The 23070-nt window shown below is 37.0% G+C and overlaps 1 protein-coding gene across 5 annotated transcripts in view; it reads left to right on the top strand.

Moving 5' to 3' along the window:
• drp2 (dystrophin related protein 2) overlaps nt 1-23070 on the top strand; it is a 291935-nt gene that overhangs the window by 172949 nt on the left and 95916 nt on the right. For all 5 annotated transcript variants that reach the window (XM_032554734.1, XM_032554735.1, XM_032554732.1 and 2 more), the window contains one exon: nt 1606-1780. In XM_032554734.1, coding sequence (XP_032410625.1) covers nt 1734-1780 — 47 coding nt within the window. In that variant the 5' untranslated portion in view covers nt 1606-1733. The remainder of the gene's footprint in view (nt 1-1605; nt 1781-23070) is intronic.

Raw genomic sequence — 23070 nt, 5'->3', positions numbered from 1 at the left:
GCTGCTGTGTCGAGATTCAGGTTTTTTCCTTTTACACACAGGACAGAGTTATTAAATATAGCTTCAATTGAGTATACCTGTGTAATAATATTGATTCATATTTTATCAGTGTTATTTTATGTTTCTTTCATTTGATACAGATTCATGTAAGAACTTTACAATATATTACATTCCAAACGTAGTAAAAATGTTTGCATTATTATAACTAAAACAAGGGCTGCCTGGTTGTAATATATGCTTGACTCATATTTTAAGGTCCGTGGACGTCAGAGAGCTATGATTACATACCGCGCTATGCAATGAATTAGAATATTCTTGAATGGTTCATTTATTTCAAGTCCTTTTTATGAAATGACAGCATTTAAAATCAGAATGTTACAGGAGACCAATAAAAATATTTTTTAAAGCAGAATTGTGAGTTTATATACATTTGGTTGATTTTGCATTTTGATTTCCTTGCATGTTTGAAGTCTGATTTTAGTAAAACGTTTTGATTGTTCTTCCATAAGCTTCTCACCACAGTTTGCTGGTGACTTGTGGCCCATTCCCCCTGACAGAACAGCTGTAAATAAGTCTGGTTTTTAGGCTGCTTTGTTCAAACACCTTCTCAGGTCTGCCCACGAATTTTCTATGGAACTGACATCAGGGTTTTGTGATAGCCACACCAAAAGTTTAAAGTTTTTTTTGTCCTTAAATCACTTTGCAACCAGTTTTACTGTACATACAGGCTTATTTTTATTTGAAAGACCCAATTTTGTGCAAAGTTTAGTTTGGGGGCTGTGGGAATTTGGATCATTTCATATATTAGTTCAAAATGAACTGATAAAGATAACCTGTTATGCAAAGTTAACATTTGATCCATTTACTGCTTCTAAAAACAGCTCAAGTGCTTAAAAAAGCACAAACCCAGCCCCGTTACCTAGCAACCCTAGCCAAGCCCAGCCCTGTTACCTAGCAACCCAAGTTAAGCTCCAGCATGTTTGGTCAGCTGTTTTTACCACTGGATGCACTGTACAATTGCTGTTGGAAAAGACAACTGTTTTGTTGTTGACTTACTATCAGAAACTACTTATTGCATTCTTGCTGGTTGTGCAGAAGCCTCCACTTCTGCTTTTCAGACATGTACAATTGTATAATTGTACATCTGTTTGCAGCCATTTTCACATGTGAGTGTAAATGTTGAGTTGGGGATGTGGCCAGAAGCAAATTATTTAGATTTAAAGTGAGAAGACGCCTTAAAACAGCTCGTCCTGAACCAACCAGAATAAAATCTCATTATCTAAGAATTATTTTGTGCAAAAAACGCAAAGAACATGATTTTTATCGCCCATAGAAGCATAATCGGTTCTCTTTAAGACTTCAAGACAAAATTCTTCATGGCCACTGAATACGGGTCAGAACTGTGGCACTACTGACTTCAGAGAAAAGGTTTTAGGGCGAAAATGTGGGACATCATCTCCATTTGTGGGAAGGTCAAAGGATCGAAGTGCTGGTCAAGCCTGTGCTGTTTTATGTTCCTTACCTCACCTCCATGTAATAACCAGAGAGTAAATTCAAAAAGATCGTCCTGTAACAAACACACATTGTGTTCCTCTGTTTGTGTAGCTGCGCGGCGGCCCTCGTGGCCGGGATGCCAGTGTGTGCCGTGCCAGTCCACTGTGGACGGTGAGGGGCCAGAGGAGGCGACCGAGTGCCGGAGACCGAGAGGAAGCAGTTCCCACCAAACAGGAGAGATGAACCTCTGCTGGAATGAGATCAAACGCAAGTCCCACAACATTCGGTAAGAGGAAAAAGAAGCATATTTTCTCTGCTTTGGCTACATAGTCTCTGCTTTCATCTGCGCTACTGCTTTTGACTTAAAAATCTCAAACAATTTTCAACAACTTGTTCATTCGTAAGATGCATTGGGAGGATAAACCAGCAAGTACACACATGATTTTAGCACAAATTGCTTTGCAGAAGCTCTAAGCATAACTTGCTTTTGATGAAAGATGTCTAAGTAAAGTAGATGCAACTAAAATTTGTAATTAGACACATAAAACATCTTTAGAAGCCATAGCAAAAAATTTATACATAAAGAAGACTGAATAAAATGAGAACTTATAGCTATGGTGTAACATAAAGTATGGCTTCAATGCAAACATTTCTCAGTTAGTTTGGGTGTTTTGGCTCAACTTTCCTATCATGAAAGATGCACAGAGTTAAAAGTAGGCGGTATTGTGCTCAAAGAGCATTCATGTGCATTCATGAGACATTTCTGTGAAATCTGAACCATGGCTGGACGATATGCTGAAAAACGTATCACAATATAAGCTTGTCACATCAGTCGATATCAATAATAATTGTTTATTTTTGAAGTTTAAATACCTGAAATGCTGCTAAACTGCTGCTGCGACATTTCCTGTTTTATCCACAGTTTTCACTCCACACTGCTGTTTATTTTTTAGCAGTTATGAGGCACAGTGGTGGAAACTGAAACTTGCTCCACAGGTTGTTGCTAGGTAACCAAAGAATGAATAAGTTGCTAGGTAACCAAAGAGTGAGTGAGTCGGTTGCTGCCACTAACCTTTTTTATCTGGCCGTAAGAGGGTGAGCAGCTAAAGTCTTTTTCTTCTCCTTCATCTCCCAGAATATTGAATATTAAAAGTTCTATATCTATTGATATTGATCATGTGTCTAATATGTTATATTGTTATTGATTGAAAACTGTGATGTAGGCCTTCAATTTACAAACGTGTTGTTGCTGTTCAATCAAGTTGTGCTCAAACAAAATCAGTTTCACATATGCATAGTTAAACATAAAAGAGGACTAACAGTTGAATCTAGTTTACAAATGCAACGCCTTGAAGTTATTATTACCTAAAACGAGGTGCAACACTATTTAGCAGATGTTATGTGAACTGAATTTTGAGTCAGATTGTGTAAATGTTGAACTGGCTCAACACTTTCTGAAGCTAAAGAGAGTCAGCCGAGCTACAGTACCATGCAAAAGAAGTCATACTTCTTAAATATTTTTGCTTTTCTCGCATTTTTAACAATAACTTTCTATATAGGGCTGCTTCTTGGAGTGAATGAGTAGTTAACAGGTCATCCCATCTGAGCTGTGGATCCTTGCAACTCCTCCAGAGTTTTCTGATTAATACTCTCCATGCCCATGTGTTAAGTTTTAAACTGTGTCTTACTCTTTCGCATCTTTTGTGAGATGCCTGAAACTGGGAATATTGCTGTAGAGCTGAAACCTCCTTTAGATTTTGTCACAATCTGTGACCTGTCTGCTGTGTTTCCTGGTTTTCATGAAGCTGTTTGTTCTCTATCAAACAAGGAATTACACTCAAGTGCACTCTTCACTAAGTAGTTCAATTTTAAAGGCAATGAGGAGGACTGGATCTTATTAAGAGGTGGCAACGAATACAAATGGACAACAAGCTTAGCTGACTTTTCTGCTCTGTCAAATAAAATCACTACAAAATACATGGAATTCAAATCTGTCTTACAAAATTAATTTTCTATTTTCTTTTAAAGAATTTTATTATTATGCTTCTTTCTTCACATTCAGACTCGGCAAGGCTGGGTTTTTGAATTTACAAAGAATTTCATTTTATGCCAGCAGTCAAAGCCTGAGATAGGCGATTGTTTACGAGCTTTCAGAACTACATGACATCTGTGCCAGCCATCTGAGCTATGGCATTTAAGTGTTTACAGCCCGGAGTGGGATGACACCGAGTGTGTGGGTGCCTTCATGTGCCCAGTGCATCCAACTTTGTGCCACTTTGACATCTGCACTTCCCACATGCTGAGCACTTGCACAATACATTGAAACCATTAGCATGGCCTTTTCAACCTTCTGCTAGTGCTGGTAACATCAAATAACATGTCATCCTCTGCATCTGGTCACAATTTTAAACTGTCAGATGATCCAACAACTGCCAGATAAGATATTCGCTATTATGTATAATAATACATGTAGGACACGCAACTATAAATGTGCTCTGATCAGAAAACACCAAAATGTTTTTTTCTTTTGTTAATTTGGATGAATCCTGGGAATGTTATGGGTCATTTGGATCTGTTCATAACTCCATCCATTTTGACAAAAATCTCAGTTCCATCTAAAGAAAGCAACACCATAGCATGATGCTGCCACCACCATGTTTCACTGTAGATGTGGCGTTCTTTTGATGATTTTGATCATTTATGTGCTAAACTTAAATTTTTTATGAATGCACTTTTATCTTTTTTATTAAGACTTCTTAGTTCAGATATATGGAGATTACAGCAGATTGTAGGAAATAGTCAGTACACTGCAAAAACACCAGATCTTACCAAGTATTAATCTAGTTTTTTTTGTTTTTTTTATCCCCCCGCAAGGGGTCGTTTTGTGGGCTCTAGTGTCCCTTTTTTTTCAAAGTAGGCTGACAGAAAAGGGGGAAAGAGAGGGGGGAAGACATGCGGTAAACGTCGTCGGGTCCGGGAGTCGAACCCGCGACAGCCGCGTCGAGGCTACGTTTTTCCTGAATGTGGGTCGCGCTAACCCCTCCGCCACCACGGCACGCCCCTATTAATCTAGTTTTTAATGCAAATGTCTTAGAACATTTGAAATAAGACAAAACTAGCTGACAAGTAACTTTTCACCAAGCATGTTTTAAGTAAATAATTCCTGGATGAAAAAGTACTGGTTCCACTGGCAGACTATTTCACTTTGAACATGGCAAAAATTACTTCTTATAAGTGATATAATCTTTTTCATCAATAGATAAAGAAATTATTTACTTGAACCGAGCTCCGATATCTTGTTGAAAATTCGCTTGTAAGTTGGTTTTGTTGTATTTCAAGTGTACTAAGACATTTGCACTATAAACTAGACCAAATATACTTGGTAAGATCTGGTGTTTTGCAGTGTATTGTTGGTAATAATGTAGCTCCTTAACTGTTGCCTCTGTGGCCAGTTTCAGTCTTGTCTTTTCAGTAATTTCGTGGAAATATTTAGCTTCTGTAATGTCCCTGTTGTCCCATCTTTTACTAAAATTGCTTTTCTCCTGTGCTTCAGTAGTTTAGGATGTACACACTAATGCAGCCAGATAATTGCAGCCAACATGTTTACAAGCTGCATAGTGATGTGCAACGTTTATGTATTTTTTTTATGATATGTTTTACAACAAACAGCCTTTTTAGATGCCTCCGTTGTGTTTAGGCAATTTAAAAAAGACATTTCTGAACTAATAATGTGCCGTCACACAATAATGCATACTTCACTTCTGCTTGAAGTCATATTAATTATTGATATAATATGAGTAAATGCTGCTTCTACACTCAAGAGGTTTGTCAGAGCAAAACAATTACAATGGGTTCATGTAATGCTTTAATGCTTAATTGGAAAACATCCAGGCTCACTGTTTCTTTAATTCTGCTGGCATCCTGTTTAGACAATTGCCCCCTTAACTGCTTGTTTGACCCTGATGTAGCTGAAATGTTTGTGAGGGGAAGGATAGTTATTAAATTGGGTAAGACAGTTTACCCTGTAGTCCTGCATAATGAGATCACTTTGCATGGCCTACAGTTGCTGTTTACATCCAACCTCCACTCTGGCTGCATCAGGCTGAGCGAGAAAGATCGGGGAATACAGAAGGACGCTAACATAAGGGGTAAGGGTAGAAGGAGAGGAGAAACTGACAGGTGGTATTAAATCATCACACAGGAGAGATGTAGGGAATGGAGAAGGGCAGGATGAAATGGGAATGAATGAGGAGAAGCTGTCTAACCTTGAGGCTGAGAGCTGTCTGGTGGAAGCGTCTGCCTGCATTTGATGTCGGCTACTTGCGATGTACAGACAACTGGTTTTACAATGGCCTGTCTCGCTCTGACTGACAGTTCACTGAAGCTTTGTTACAATAAAATTCAAAGCTTCTGTCCATCCTTTCAAACGACGTCCCTAAGGCTATGTCTTCATATGGTTTGAATGGTAGAAATTCAAATTTGTGCTGCTGGATTTCGCTATAGCGACAATGTCGTGCCAACAGCTGTGTGAAACTTTAAAGCTGCAGTATGTAACTTTTATTAAAAAAATATTTTTGAATATTTGTTGAAACTGCCGCTACATTGTGACAGTATTGTATGAGTCTGTGAAAAAAGCAAGCTTTTCTGCCTTCTTCCAGTGCTAACTAAAAACAACCAATCAGAGCCAAGAGGCGGGTCTAAACGCTGCCAATCATTCCCATTTCCATGCTGCTTCTCCCATCCCCTTGTTCTTTGCTACAATACAACCAATAATGGTGGATAAGTAGTTTTTCTGTAATGGTAAATTGTTTCACTGCCGTTAGCACATTTAGGAGCACGTACACCTGGATGATTGACATCTCTAAGACCTCCTCCTGACTCTGATCGGTTGTTTTTAATCGTGAACGGTGCATTACTTCAGACAGGAATAGTATCTGAAGAAAGAGATCAATCATTTCGCAGATTATCTGTCTTATATTATACTGTCATGACATGGTGACAGTTTTAACAAATATGTAAAAAACATATTTTTTAAAAGTTACAAACTGCAGCTATAATAGGCACACATGCTACAGGCTAAATGCTAACCTGGCTTTGTAAGAGCTTTAACAGTGAAGTTATTAACATGCTGTAATTTTTTAAAATAAGGGAAACAATGGTTAAATTTTTTTTTCTTGGACATTATTGTGTAAAGTAAAGTAATACACAGCAATATTTGATGAATTCAGCTGTTCTTTAAGAAATATTTAGTCGGTTTTGCTGTGTATTTTAACATTTAGCTCAATAGTTTTACTCTTAGCACACGGAAACTTCATTGATATAGTTTTAAAAGCACAGCTATCTCCACATTGACTCGTCTAAATATTTCTGTCTTGGTATTACTGGATCTCTGTGATGCATTTAATTTCTCCCAACATGCAGACTGATTTGGGATTGCGTGTTACTGTGACCAGTCCAGACCTACTTTGGCCATTAGAAACCAAACATAAATCACATGCGGGGTTCCTCAGGGCTCCATTCCCAGGACACTTTTATTTAATAACTAAAAAGCTCGCTCTAATATTATTCATCATTGTCTTCACAATGTCAGCTAAACTCTTGTTCATACTATATCTGAAGGAACAGGCAGGTGTTGTATTTAGCAGAATTATTCAGAAAAACTTTGAAACAACAACAAAAAATCACTTTTTAAATGTATAGAAATACAATACAAGTACAAAGTAGAGGGAAAAAATCTTAAAATTATTTCTACTAAAAATAGAACAGGAAGAATGTTAAGATAGCATTAATCTAATTACTTACCGAACTGACTTGAAGGAAAGTTGGTCTTGACTTTCTTGGAAATTTCCAAGAAATCAGGAGATTTTTATTATTGTCACAGTCCAAAAACATGGACCGAATAATATACAATTAAATAACTAAATGTCCCATAAAATAATGAAATCCACATTCTAAATAATGAATTTAAATAAACTTTTATTTAAAATTGTATTTAATTATTTCACAGTGTTTATTTATTTTGTTGCTCCTTCAAAGTGAAATAATTTAATCTGTCAAACTCAGCCATTTACTGCTAAATAATTAATTTAGTGGTAAATTTAATCAATTAATTGTTTTTCATTGTTTTATGATTCTTTTAAATAATTAATTGGAAATTTACATTTATGTCTTTTGTGATATTTTTTAGGGATGCACGATATATCGGCCCTAACGTCAGTATCAACCGATATTAGTCATTTTTTATGTATCAGTATCACCTGATAAATAAAACTGGGCCAATATTAACAACCGATATTTATTTCCATCTTCTTGTTGTCTGTTTCTGGTTGTTTTTTTTTTAACCAAATATGTCAAATATGTATATTATATGTAGAGAAATACATAAAATATCAGTAAATATCAGTTATCAGCCATAATTATTGGTGCATCCCTGGTATTTTTATTAATTTTTTTACTCCTAACCCTCCATATTAAACATGTGTGTCGAAATTTTAGACACATCAGTCTTTGTCCTTGTCTAAATTGCACTCCAGCTGCTGTTTGAAGAAAGCCAATTGTTTTCCTCCACACTGCACCAGTAAAGCAAGGATCAACTTGTTGCTGAATTGTCACATCTAAGACACAGTGTGGTGTTTTTTCATGTGCTGCTGGGTTTTAGTTATCTACCTTCAGACAGATTTCCCATGTAGTACAGTTGATTCTGTGTCGGGCATGAAGAAAACGGTATCAGGCATTGTTAGAGCTTACGCTGTGCCACTCGGTGACATGGCCATTGTTTTGCTCTGCAGGGAATGCACACGGCGCTCGGTGTGGGTAGCTCAGTCGCATGCTATGAATTGTTTAGCTCCGTGGCTCGGATGGCTGCAGAGAGCCAACCGCCCACACTTGGCATCCGTCTGAGGGCAAACTGTGACCTCTGACTTTGTTTTTATCTCCGTCTGCTCTTGTCATTACCTCAATGTTCCTGTTTCTACAGCTGCACACCCTCCTCGTTTAAAGTTGCTTTAGTTGCCATCCCAGCCTTGTTTTCTTGTACCTTTTCTGCTGTTGTGGTAATTTCACCCATCCTTTTGTCCTCCCTACAACACCATATAGAAAGTAGGTGAAATGCCCTGTGGTGATATTTTGCCCCGTTTTTTTTTTTCCCTCAGGAAAACTGCTGCACAATGCCTGCAGGACTCACTGAGCCCCAGTTACATGTTAATCCTAATTATATTATTCAAGGTCAACAGTTTAAACCTACTTCTTCTACAATAGATAGGCAGTTCACTGCTTTCTCTGCTGTCTGAGATTAACTTTAAGACTTTATTTTTGTGTTTCTAACAAAGCATGAAAAGCCACATTATTCTTTTTCATCTACTGACCGTCAGATGTTTGCTTAAACTCCCCATGGCCCCTAAATGTATTAACTTCAGGACGTTAATTATTCATTTTAACAGTTCTTTATCATTCAGCATAAAAGTTTAATTTATGTAAAAACAAGTAATGACTGAACAAGTCAGAATTTATTGTTCCCTCACTTCGACCCACACATCTTAAATACAATAAATATGTGTACAGTATGTAACAGTAAATACTTTACTGTAGCAATAAATACTTTACTATTATTAGGGGTTGAGGAGGGAGGCAATCCACAAGCTTAATGTCGTTTTTATCATATTTTATCAACATGTGGATAGAACGGCCACCAAACCTTAGCATGATGCTACCACCACCGTGCTTCACAGCTTTAGTGTTTTAATAGTTAAATACCAAAGTTTGGTGACTCTGAGCTTGACGTCTGTCGTTGTTCAATCGGATCAATTTATCCAACTGAAGGAATTTAGCAATTTGGGCTTCAACTGATCATCTATAATCAATTCATTAAAGATCAATGCAGTGGCCTGCAATAAAGTAACATCCATCCATCCGTCCGTCCATCCATACATCCATCCGTCTGTCCGTCCGTCCGTTACAAAGATTGATTATTATTGGTGTCACTTGTCTGGGTTAGGATATTAAAATCTTTATTTACCTTTTGTACCATAATTTATTTTCTCTTATATCTGGAGCCGGTTCTGTTTGTTTCTCTTTTATCCGGCTTGGACTTGCTGCGACTCAAAGAAAAGACGAAGGAACCCTGGAATAAAAACATGCAGAGAAGAAATCCACGTCTTTCAGGGCTGCAGGCCTGACAGAACAAGTCTTGTTATACATTAATGATACAACAAACCACTGGGGAATTAGGAATCCCATGAATAATTTGATGAATTACCTCTTCGCATGTAGGTGTGTGTGCGTTTGCCTTACTTGAAATTAAACAAAAGTGAGGAGAGCAGTGAGCTGTGTCTGCTTACCAGCCATCATCTGCTTCACGGTCGGAGCCTGGACAGATTAGAAACAATGTTGGGTTTTCTGGATGGCTACACTGTTTGACTCACTGGAAATAATAATCAGGATTTTAACACACACTGTACCATCGCATGCTGAAGAGTTTATATGACTCAAATTAAACCCTCAAACCAGAGAAAACGTTGTTCTGTTCAGTGACGTGCAGCGAGGTTCATGACTGGTGAGGCAAAACTCCTCTAGAGTCAGATGTACAAATTCAAAATCTTATATTTTAGTTTTACCTGGTTAAAGCTTTCAATTATGCTTTAATCGATAATCCAGCAATATGAAAATAAGAGAATATTTAACGAGGTCACATATGATTTCTTAAAATTTAAATGTTTATTTAGGTGACCTCCCTCTTTTGAGATGATCTTACTTTAAAGATTGTCCAAAAATTGTCCTTGTTTCTCATTTTTCTTTCATTTTTAAAAATCTGGCAGCCAAAGAGGAGAGTTGCCTTAAACTGTTACATTGCAGTTAATTTTTTTTCTGTTTTTCTGACTGTTTTCAGTCAGAAAATGTGTAGAAGAAGAGTAACTTCTTCCTGTTGCGTTTATGGGTCTCAGCACTGCCCCCTATCGTAGAGGCAGAGTATTTTCTGCCTCACCCATCTCATTTTTACTTCACATTTACGTCCGATCAGAAAGACTAAATGTCACTCACATTCATTAAAGATGTCAGACAGACAGTGGAACGTCAGCATATGTAAAACACATGTAAATAAATAAGTATATTGGGGATATTGAGAGAAAAGCAACTAACTGCTTCATTAGTTTTTTGCGATAGAGCGCCACCAGAGGTGAGGCTCAGCATTGCACTGCCATCCATGTATTTCAACAGGCAAAACAGCTGAAATTCAACAGTTTTTGACCACAAAAATGTTTTATTCCCAATAAAAAAACGTTTTTTTAAAGAAATGTCTGTCAAGTGGAAAAAATTGTTTTCTCATCATTGTTTGCATTGATTTTACTTCTTATTCAAGATTACAAGTGAAATGTTTTCCTGATCACAAGTCACTGGTTCTGTTATAGTTTCAAAATGGAAAAGGAGAAATGGATATGTTATGTTTTTTACACATAAAGTTAATCACTAAGTACATAATTATCAAAATTAAGTCATTTCATATGCGATATATCCTTAGTAATAATGAGACTTGATTTCTCTTTTCTTTATAGCAATAAGTCAAATTTATTTTAAGTCATATTTGTTTTTTACTAAAAGAAACTTGATTTGAAAAACATGTTTCTTTAGCTTGATTCTGTTATTTTGTAATTAAGTTATTTATATGAATCATTTAGGTCTTTGAAATACCAAATTTTCCATTTAACTTTATATTTTTGTCTGTCTAATTATGTAATTTTTAAATATTAACTGATTGAGAATTTGATCAGTTACTCAGTTGCCTGTTTACCAAATACTTTTTTACTTTTACTTGAGTAATTTTTTGAACGGATACTTTTTACTCTTACTTGAGTAAAAATATGTTGAAGTAATGTTACTTCAACATATTTCAACTCTTGGCTACTCTACCACCTGTGGTGTTAAGTGAAGCTTTATCATGTTGTCGTAGCGTAATTTTACTTACATAATCTATCAACTTTTGACTTATCTTTAAAAAATGATCCGTGTACGACTGAACTATGTTCTGCTTCTTTCACTTCTTCATTCTTCTTCCTCTGACAAGCATACCAAGTCATCTATAATGAATGAATATTGGGAAAAACTGAGATTTATTCTGCAGAAACCCTGGAAGGCTGCGTTCACCCATGGGACGCAGCAGAAACAGGGACTCCCTCAGTCTGTGTTTCTGTGTCAGGATCTGATAGATGAACCACGAGGAGGAATACTGCACTGCTACAAAAGCCCCCCACTCTCTGATGCTCATAAACGGGTTGGAGCACGGTCGCCTCTATCCACAAACAAACAGCCACAAACCCAATAAAAAGGGACCACTGCCTCTGAAATACACAAACTACATCTCTGTTTTTCCTTCAGCATGCAAAACATGAACCACTCGGCTTTACTTCTGTTTCCTTGGATTTCTTTGTCATCTTTTAGTTCTTCTATCATCCTTTTGTGCCTACAGCCACCACTCCATCTCTGCTTCTGTGTCGTGTAACATAAAAGAAAAAAAAAAAATGCAAGCTTCCTTCCTGGTATGCATCTGTGCAGAACTGCTATTTTCTCTGTGTGTGGAGCCAGGGTGTAACTTTGTGTTGCAAGTTGGTGGGACGAGGAGGAGCCGAATGCACCCACAGTTACTGGAAGGCCTTTTCTTTTTTAGTGCTAAGAATAAAGCCAAAACTTACATGTGAATGCCATGCAGTCTTATTCAATAAATTAGGACATGCGTCCTGATCAGGCTTCTCAGATTAATATCACCTTTCAAAAATAACCTTTTAGCAGGTATTACAAAATATAAATATGTTAAAACGGAAGTAATCTAATTAATCTATATAATGTCTTTCAGTTGGTGATGGATCTGCTGACAAAGGAACTTTTCAGTCATATTCTAATTTGTGGAATCAGCCTGTATTTGCTGAATGCTTACCTACAGTTGAAAACAGTTTCACAATTCAGAAATATTTTTTGTGAAGAATTATCACATAGTTGTCTTTTCTTGTCTGATTTTACCAAGTGCTAAAAACATAAACAACACGAGATTCTGTAACAATCAAAATGTTATTAAAACATTTCAAAAGTAGAATAAGAAACTTCTGTGTAAACCAAATGAATCAAACTTTGTATTTTTCATGTGATTCTGACTCCAAACTGTCCCTCAGCTGGTTGGCAAAACCTTTGCTGAATTACACACAGCAGATGAGATATGGTCTATCTTTAATATAGCAAATATTAAAGACCCAAATCCTTTTGTGTGTCTGGTTGGGGCAGCTGGTGAGTTGAGTGACCATCGATGTTACTGAATTCTATAAAATGTGGCTTAAAGTCGAGATGCTGATGTTTGGATATGTAAAATATATTCTCTCTGCATATAAATCTATAAATAGTTTGGTTTCTGTCCGTTCTGTAAAAACACAAGAGAACAAAACAAATTTCTTTATTATATTGACCAATAATTTCATTTTACTCGCTGTCGGATGGTTTAAAATTGAACAAACTTTGACTCCTATATACTTAATGAAATATTTCATCCTATTTGATGATTGCTCTGAATATCGCCACGTTCTACGAGCAAATGATGCAATTTGTCCTGGGAAAAATGTAGAAAAACGGGTGGTCATATTATTGTTTTTTCTCAGTGTGTCAGCTTAACGTTACACGCAAACTCATTGCCATGGCAACCAATGAACAACAGCCCCGGGAGCGCAGAGCAAAGATTGCGTTCAAGTGCGTCAGGAATTAACACTAAAAACCCACAAAAACATTTCCCACACAAAGAAGTACGTAAAAACACCAAACAGAGCATTCTGTCCGTTGCAAATTTATGTTTTTGAATTTTCATTTTGCGATCATTAGGAAGTGATCGCCTGAACGCTGGCGGTGGTTGATTAGCTAACTTAAACACCTGCTCTTCTGATTGTCCGTCAGAAAATCTATGTGGGTCGCCTTGTTTTTGTGTTAATTGAACAGTAATAGCTCAGTAATAGTTCATTTTCACGTGATGAACGTTAAGCTGCCATTGCCAACCTACGCTCCACTTTCCTTATATAAATATATATATTATGCGACCCACATAGTAAAATTACCAAGCCTTAACCGGTCCGCAGGTGACAAAAAGGTTGGGGACCACTGCACTAGATCGCTGAGAGGACTTGCCATTTTTACGTTTTACAAAGGAGTTTTCAAAAGCATTAACTGGTTGTTAATGCTTTGAATACAGCGTGCAGCTGCTGCCGAGTTACTGTCCGCACATAGATGCAGACACACAACGAAAAAAAGGGGAAGGAAATTTTGGTGGGGACATGTCCCCACCAGTCCTCCAGGAAGTTACGCCTGTGGTGTGGACTGATATCGAACAGGACTTTCATTCATGTCTTATATAACAGCGCGGCGTGTGGAATGGCTTTCTGCAGAAACACTTCGGATCAGATTGCTTAATGTACATCATGCAGAGACCCGTGAAAGCGACTGACGTTCAGGTACAACCAATCATCGGACTCTGATTCACACCGTTCATTATGAATGTTGGTTAATCATAGCAATGAGTCGCTGACATGAGTCACTTTTTAGCCCTGGGATTTTTCAGAAGCACACTTAGAGCTGTTCACGTTAAGGCTTAATTTGTGTTTTAAAGCCTACATTGTCATATTTTAAGTATTTCTAATTATTCTGAAATCTTTGCTTACCCAAGTTTGTCACGGGTTAAATATTACGAGTCATTCTTCTAATAAATTAAACGCATAAACAAGTTTATTTACAGCCAAGCCAGCATCCAACACTGCCCTTTGTCTTCATAAAAATGGTTACAGTAATTAATTTCCCTTTAGCTGCACTTATTTAGATTTGAAAAGCATTTCCTCTGTCTAGCTGGTTCTTGTCCCATAAGATGTTGCTTTAGCAACGGCATCATTAAGGATGAATCCCGTTTTAATTGACAGGCTTTTTAGCCCTGGGATTTTTCAGAAGCACACTTAGAAATGAAGGAACTACAGCTGCAATTTCACTTAAACTCACAAATGCAAACATTTATTAGGTTAACGTAAAGTTTCACCCAAATATCAGAATAGAATCAAATTATTTTATTGTTATTGTACAAGAAAGTACAACTAATTTTTAAGATAGCAGCTCTTGAAGGCAGTGAAAAATAAATAAGTATATAAAGTATAGTAAAAACAAATAGAAACAACCGGAATGTTATGTTCAAGAAATTAGAAATATTGCTCTTAAAATTTATTGATATGGTTCAGGGTTTATCTCTTGGGAAGAAGCAATTTTTTAGTATGTATGTTCTTGTCTTAATTAAATTTAATCATGATCTAAAAATCATACAGTTAATTCAATAAGTATTTGAAATTTCCAAATTTCTCTATTTGCTAACTGGAATGAATTGAAAACTTGCAATACATGAGAAGACAACCAACTGTGGCGGTGGCAGCATTATGCTGTGTAGCTATTTTGGTGACTTTTGACCCTCAAAAAGTGGACGACATCATGAGGGCAAAACAATATAAAGAAATAGTGAAGAAAGGATCTTGGAAGTTAAAGTTTTAATGGTGCGTTCTCTCCAAACGCGTTTCGTGTGTCAAAACCGACGCTTCTCGTTCGACGCGTGTGCACTTTGAATTCAGACGCTTGACGTTTTGCTCTGGAAGCAACAAAATCGCTCTAGGCAGCGTTGAGAGGAGACTCCTTAGCATACGTGTTCTTCAAGCTCTTCCACCGTTTCCTGCATATTTCGTCTAAATAAATACAGTATGTTTATTTAACATTTACTTAATGTTTATTTAATGGTCATGTAACGTTTTTGCTGGACGGATTAGGATAGCTCAAATGCGGGGAAATATTTTCAAATAGTGAAAGTTATAACTTATTAGACATTCCAACTTCCTCGCTGATCCTCTTCCAAGCAAAGTCCTTTCTGTTCCTGCTTCTGTAGTTAGAACTTGATTGGTCGTATATTGCAGTACGAGAACAAACAGCGACAATTAGTTTATCCTCCATAGTTTTTGTTTCACGTCAGAAAATGCAAAACTACGAGCTGGTTGACGCTCCGCATCTCGTGCCCTCGGCGCATGAACTCCACATAGAGTTTGAATGTAAACCATCTGCGCCTGACACTCAAAACGCGTTTGTTGTGAACGCAGCATCAAAATGACAATGACCCTAAAAATACAGTTAAAATAGTTAAAAACTGCTTTAAGATCAACAAAATCAGTGGCTATTTTAATTTTAATATGAAATTAAAATCCTGCTTTCATGTATTGTTTCTATATTATATTCCCAGAGTCATCCAAAGAAATTTTGGGTACTAATATTATTTTCCATCTTTTGACAGCCTTTCATTGCTCTAAATCTCCACAATTATTTAATATTTTTTGCTCTAAAATGTGGATTATTTGAAATGGATATAAACGTTGCAATGTTCTGCATTTCTAATCCAATTGCATGTTTTTCTGTTATTATGCAAACATATGTTAGAGTAACAATCAGAAAACTCTGATCTCAGACATTTGCAGAGCGTAAACAGCCTCTGTGACCTACAAACTCTCCCCAGTTACACCAGTTCTGTGTGTAGGAATGGGGAAAAACTCCGGCACCTAATATTGAGATGCATGTTGGATGTTACCCTAAAGTTGGACATCAAACGTGAACCCTGCTGTGCAGAAAGTAAAACGAGAAACTGAAGGAGGCCAGCAATTCAGGAAAGGTTGGCAAACATGCACATAATGTTTACACTTTTATGATACAGCATGACTTATTTATGATGAAGGTGAACGTTTTTACTTAACCTCCTGCTGCCAGCAGAGGCAACAGCTGCGCCGCATGCAGAACCTTGATTTAGTTCACAAATTATCGCTTTGACTAGATGATTGTTTGCCTGTTTTCTTGTTAGGCTGGATATTTGGGATGTGCACAGGTCACGCGCTGCAACAAGTCTGCATAAATCCGGACAAACAGCACCGCTGAATTTCATTTGAACATTTATTAATAGAGACAAACAAAGCTTGTTGGATGAAGAATAATTTTAGTCCCTTTACAGCTGGTTGCTAATGACTGCACTAGAGAATGCTTGAGGATTTGATTTAACTGCTGGAATAATTTTGCTAAATTAATTCTTGTGCCACCTGGAAAGATGTGCTTGGATTGAAATGTGGAAGTAGACACATTCAGAATCACAGAGTCTGTAATTTAGCCATCACAGCACTCTCTGTTACGAGTAAAACATATGTTTTAACTCCTGATTCAGAGATAAAACACAGACTGCTTGAGGTCCAGTGGAGGGTTTCCACACTGTCATCATCCTAAGCCCCACAGAAAGTCAGTGGAGTATTGTGAAAATCAAGATAAAAACACCAGATTTCAGACAAAATAACCCAGAACAAATATTTAGCACAGATGCCGACAAACATCTAAGTAGGCAAAACTTTTCTGTATTAAAATTCCTTTTCTTTAAATTTGCCCCATCAAACATTCAAATTCTTTGAAAAGGAATTGGGTTTCCATTAGTTGTAAGCCAGAATCATCAATATTAAAGTAAGTAAAGTGTTGAAAAGCATCACTTTGTGTTTAATGGACTGACTGAGTAAAAGTTCAGATCTTTGGCTCTGAGCACCAAAAGGGGGTTTTCTATTTAGGTTTTTATTAGAGATAAGTGACCAGTTGTGAAGAACCTGTTTGACAAATTGTTGAGAAAAAAGTCAGCTGACTGTGTAAACCGAGTGATGACGCAAAACTACGTCAATGCTCATACCGTGGGAATTATTCAAGCAAGAGAAACTAAGTTGAAAGCAAACTAATAAAATTCATGATTACTTAAGATTTTTTTTTTAAAAAAGCAATTTTAATTTTGTATTTGCTTCTTGACTCTTATTGCACTGCAAAAGCACAAAATCTTATCAAGTATTTTTTTTATCCACAGTTGTTTTCACTGGAATTATTTTCATACACTTGAAATAAGACAAAACAAATTTACAAGTAACTTTCAGCACAATACATGAGTGTGTTTGAAATAAATAATTCCTTAAAATTGATTAAAGAAGAATACTAATTCCACTGGCAGATAATTTCACGTATAAAGATGTTTTTCAAGTGTTATAAGTGAAATAATCTGCTACTGGAACTTGTAGTTTTTCTTCAATATTAAGGAATTATTGACTTAAATTAAAACAGGCTCCTACATCTTGCTGGAAAGTTAACTTGTGAGTTAGTTTTGTCTTTTTTCAAGTGTGCCAAGATATTTTGCCTAAAAGCCAAAAATATTTGGTAAGACTTTGTGTTTTTGCAGTGCACACAATGCAATGCAAAGCATTGTCCTCTCCTCTACCAATGAATTTATATTTTAGTAACACCCCTTCCTGTCTTATTCTAAATTCCCACTCGAAATGATCAGCCATGAAACCTTGACCTAAACAAAGCAAACTGACTAAGAACACAAAACCATAAATTAATCTATTTTAATTCAACAATTTCTCAGTGTGGCTTCCCTTGAGATACGAAAAGAAAAAAAGATGTGAATACTAACTAAACGTCGTGGTGCTGTGTCAACGCAGCCCGTCAGGATTTAATTTTCTTTTCCTGCTTTTGCAACATCTCTGCAGCTGACAAAAGAAGAAACGGAGAAAAACAGAGCTGTGCTGAAAGCCTCTCTGTGCCCCGAGGCAGCGAGCTCCTTAAACTGCAGAAACGCTGCACAGATTCCATACATTAATTAATCATTGATGCAGAAACGCTCTCTGTCTGATTGGCGTTGAAATGTTGTTTGAACTTAGTATTTGTTTGCAATTTATCTTTGAAGAAAATGAGGTAATCAAGATTAGCAGATATATATGCATCTATATATATCACGTCTCAGAACAAAGTTTAAAGGAACACAAAACTCAGGTGTTGTTTTCATATTTTTATCTTCAACTCTATGATTAAAATTGTTCACCTCAGCTCCCGCAAGTGATCCGTTTTCATGGATGTTGTTTTATACTTCTGCAGCTGCAGCGGAAATCTGCAGATTTTCTCTCTAATTAATCTTTTTTTATGAAGGAAGCATAGAAAATTTTAATATCTGGAGATTTTATGTGGCTGTATTCATGCAAAGGGAGCATCATGAACTATTTGGATACCAAAGCTGCTTTAGAGGAACTGAAAGCTTCCAATCAGGGTTCATAAGTATAATATTATCTGGTTAGCATACAGCAGTGAACTCTGCAGTCAGGTTTTTTTTCTCTGTGACTGGGTCGTAATTCTTCAAAAAAGATGGATGAGGTCAAAATAAAACATCAGAGTTTTATTTTGGCCTGTCACAATAAGCGATAAATCAATGTATTACATGATAAATTGAAACAAGGTGAATAATTTCCGTTTGCATGATTTGTCATTTTTCTCTTTTCTCTCTTTCTACCAAAATCTGGATGATAAAAGTCTGCAGTTTGGTGCCTTGGTCTCAACTAGCCCTTTATTTGAAGGGCTAGTTGAGTTTATAGAGACTTCATAATTAATTTTATTTGTTGCTTCTGATGTTTTGTTTACTTATTTTGGATATTTAAAATGTCTTCCAGTTCCGGTGTCAAATGTTCATTAGAATTTATAGTTTATTGATCTTTGATGGTCTGTTCTTGCATTATTATGATATTACGTGAAAATGATCTCAAAGCAACAATATTATCGTTTATTGTTTAACTTCTGGGACAATTTATCATCAACCAAAATTTGTTTTCATGATAGATCTATATGTCCACACAGCAGACAAATGTGCTGTGCTTTTTTTTGTCAAAATGTGACATATATCTGGCTTTTTCACTGCAGTTTTAATGGCCCAATTTGGATCTTTTCACCTCCCAGAAAAACAATAAAACAATATCTGTCCCACTCCTCTAAGTAAAATTAAATCAGATACTTATCCAATAGTTTTCAATAATCAGTAATCATCTCCCCCATGCTCCTTATTTTCCAGTGACAAACTTCCAGGTTGTATTTTCATCTCCCTCGTGTTTCTCTCTCTGTATTTTTCTCCATTTTTTTGTCAGTCTTTTTGACATTTTTTCATGAAACATCCTGTAATTTCGTCTGTTGGCTCTCTGCGTTTGGGTCTGTAGCAAATCATGAAAGTCAAAGCGAGACATGGCCGCCTGAAATGCAAGCTTGACTGTCCACATTTCTGCCAAAAAAAAAATTACTTGGATATAAAAAAAAAAATGTTAGAAGTGGGACGATATCTTGACTTTTTGCTCTCTCTTCTACTTGTTTGCAAACCAAGATATAAAGCACAGTCCTGCCCTCAGCCTCAACTCTGAATACACTTTAAGTTTCAAACAGATAAATCCATACAAGTGATCTATTTCTGTTGTGTATGCAGCTGCCTACACGGTAGTAGGAATGTAGCAGACAGATATAAGTTTCTGCCCTTTTTCATGAATTTACTTTATTTTTGCCAGAAAAATTCACCGGTTGAGCTTATAATTTGCAGAAAATGTTAAAACCACCAGGCTCATTTGAATGCAACCATTAACACCACTGATCCCATACAAACTACATTTTCTAGAAAATTGTAAAATTTCTTGATAATTTTTTAGATTAATCACAAAATTTCAGAATTTTTGGAGGAAATTTACTCCTTTTTCTGCCTGTCCATAAAAATCAACTTCAGGTTTTGGATCTATAAATATTGAGCTGCTTTATTTGCTTAATTTTTTTGGTCCACAACTACTTTTGAGTCTACAGTACAATTTTGGCCCACTTGGCAAAAAGTTTGGACATCCCTGATTTGACATCAGAAGAGACTGATAGATTTATTCAAATTAGTCTGACAAATGAAAGGAGGCACCAGATTTCCTGCAGCGCTCGCGGTTCTCTTTACATTTTCATTAGCAGCATAAATCATAAACATGACTTGGGCTTTGACTTTCATTTGCTGTTTACGTCTCACAGAAATCATGTTGCAGCTTTTTCTTTGAAAAACATAAAGTCAGGAAGAAGATGTGAAAATGGATTGAAGAGAAAAACTCACATTTTTCATGTGGAGTTGTCCAAACTCACAACCTGACATAATAACTCGGTGACAACTTCAATCATGTAGACAAATCCCACCTGTGCAAAGACAACGTAAGTTATTAAAGAAAACATGGTTGGAAGCGAAATCCCATCATGTCCATGTACACTGACCATGTGGAAAAAAACAGACTCATAAAACTGTAAAATGGAATCAAACCAGTGCAGAACTGTAACTCCCATCTGTAGATATATCTGAACTTTAAGAAGTTTTTCCTTTATGTTTCTTTTGAAGGTTTATCTAGTTTTTCTGTTGCAGCTAGAGGTCTTGCACAGTGAGATTCGCTGGTGTAACAAGATCCTGTTCCGATCTCTGATGTCTGCAGATGACAGCATGTTGAGTCTATTATGTGTTACAAACACAGGAAGAGCTGCATGCACTCCATCCCCATTAGCCCATTTGTATTGATTAATGCTGGCATTGTCATCGAGCTTTTTGCTCACACTGAGCACACACACACACACACAGACCTAAACACACGCTGAGACAGACAGGCTTTCAGCAAAAACAGAAACACAATCTGGGATGAGATCATTTCCCCCTCTGTTTTTTCTCAGATAATTACAACCTTTTTTTTTATTGGTGTTATTCTAAGATGAAACTTTAGAGAGCGTCGAGCTTTTTAAAAACAGACTTCTGTTTTTATATGCATAATCCAGTGCATATAGTTTTTTAAAAACAAGTTCCAACCCTGAGACAAAATGACCTATGAAACATTAAATTTATACAGGGAGAAAGCTTTACAAATTCACTGTTAATGAGTCAGATTCTCCGGTAATATTCAAAGATAAAATTTAACGGATTGACGTAATCCATCTCTGCTGGGTCAGAACTCGCTGCAGTCGCTGTCTTCACAATAGGAAATGAAAAGCTATGTTTCACTTCTGTGACGATCCCCTCCTATCCAGTAGGTGTCTCTAGTCCACTATTTGTTTTCTTTGTTCTTTTCAGGAAGCAGGTAGATGGTTTGTTAATTGAACGCACCGGGTGGCTGATAAATACTGGCATCCTGTCAGTCACTGGGTCTGCTTGGTTGGCCTCCGGATCAGACCGGGACAAGCAGCATTGGTCCACGCCTCTCTCGGAATGGCTGAGCAGTTCTCCCAGCGCATATTTTTGATTGAATAAATTATTGTGTCTATGGATCCGCTCGTCTGTCTCCCATTTTTGTCATTGCCTATGAGTGGGGCGTGACAAATGGGGGCTCGTCCGGGATAGTAAGTCGCGGTGTTTCTGTTAACAACGACTTCCTTTATGGAGTTTTTTGTGGGGGGATTTTAGTGTGGTGTGAACGTGAGTAGAGCAGTTGTCTCGGGAGCACATCCGGAGTTGCAGGGGGGTCGCCATTTATTGGTTGCTTTTCCGGACTCTCGGGCGCTAGTGCATAAAAACCCATCACGGTAACACCCGAAGACTAGGGGGGAGATTAGTTAGATTCTGGTTAGGCAGTTAGAGGGACGGGGTCACTGTGACACTGTGGTTGTTTTGGGATTGTGGGAGCTCAGAGTGCTACTGGTAGGGTTGGAATTCAGGTGTTGTGTGAATAATTGTTTTCTGGTTAAAACAAAATCTGTGCAATGTGCCCATTTAAAAAAAAATCTGATGAATAATTGCTTGTTAAATGTTTGCTAGTCTGTTACATTTTATCTTCGAATAGGGATGACATGCAAATTACCTGCATGTTATCCCCAATGATTGTGCTAATGATTGTCTTCATGCAGTCTGCATCCAATAAGCACTCCTGTAAAATAGACTGAAGCATTTTTTTAATTCATAGTTGGTCAGAGTTTCTAAACATATTTAATCTTGAATTAGTGACCTGTGACTTCCTGTTTCCTAGGGTTAGGAAATGGGGCTTAATGGTTACCTGAAAATAGTTATTTGTCAAAACATGCTCATATCTGCAGCTGGAGATTTGATTAAAATGTTTAAAAACAGGTTGAACTGTAACAAACAGTGCTGGACTGCAAGACAAAACACTCACACAACAAGGTGAGAAGAATAGTAAGGTGAGTAATAAGTCTTTAAAGCTCACTGTTGGGAAGTTTTTCACTAAAGTTTTCTTTTACAAGCACTCATTTTAAGGTTTTTGTACACATCTTTTCCAATAAATTCTACAAAAGAAAGCAAAACCCATTTTTTATATTTGCGTAATATCAGAGAACTAGTCAGTTGGAGCACATTTAACTTCAACATTAATCTCCCTGCAAAGACAATGATGATGCTCAGCTTCCCTTTTCAATTTATTTTTTTTGACAGATAAAGTCTGACATCTTCAGTCTACAGCTGCAGAACCTGGCCCACATGCAGTAGCTGTTAAACCACTTCGGAGGTGTTTCCTGCAGAGAGAGAATCCCATCTTAGCGGATGTTTAGTGCAGCAAACCTGCAGCCGAGCAGAGCTGGGGGTTTTCCTGACAGCAGCTGTCATGTTAAGACAATTCCATTACAGAGCAAGTGTTTCTTTATTTGTCTCACCTGCTGTGTGTGTGTGCGTGTGGGGGGGTGTGTGGGTGTGTGTGTGTGTGTGTGTAGTGGAAGCAG

This window comes from Xiphophorus hellerii, chromosome 23 (genome assembly GCF_003331165.1).
Source record: "Xiphophorus hellerii strain 12219 chromosome 23, Xiphophorus_hellerii-4.1, whole genome shotgun sequence".
Classification (NCBI taxonomy): domain Eukaryota; kingdom Metazoa; phylum Chordata; class Actinopteri; order Cyprinodontiformes; family Poeciliidae; genus Xiphophorus; species Xiphophorus hellerii.
This window is presented reverse-complemented; position numbering and strand designations above follow the sequence as displayed.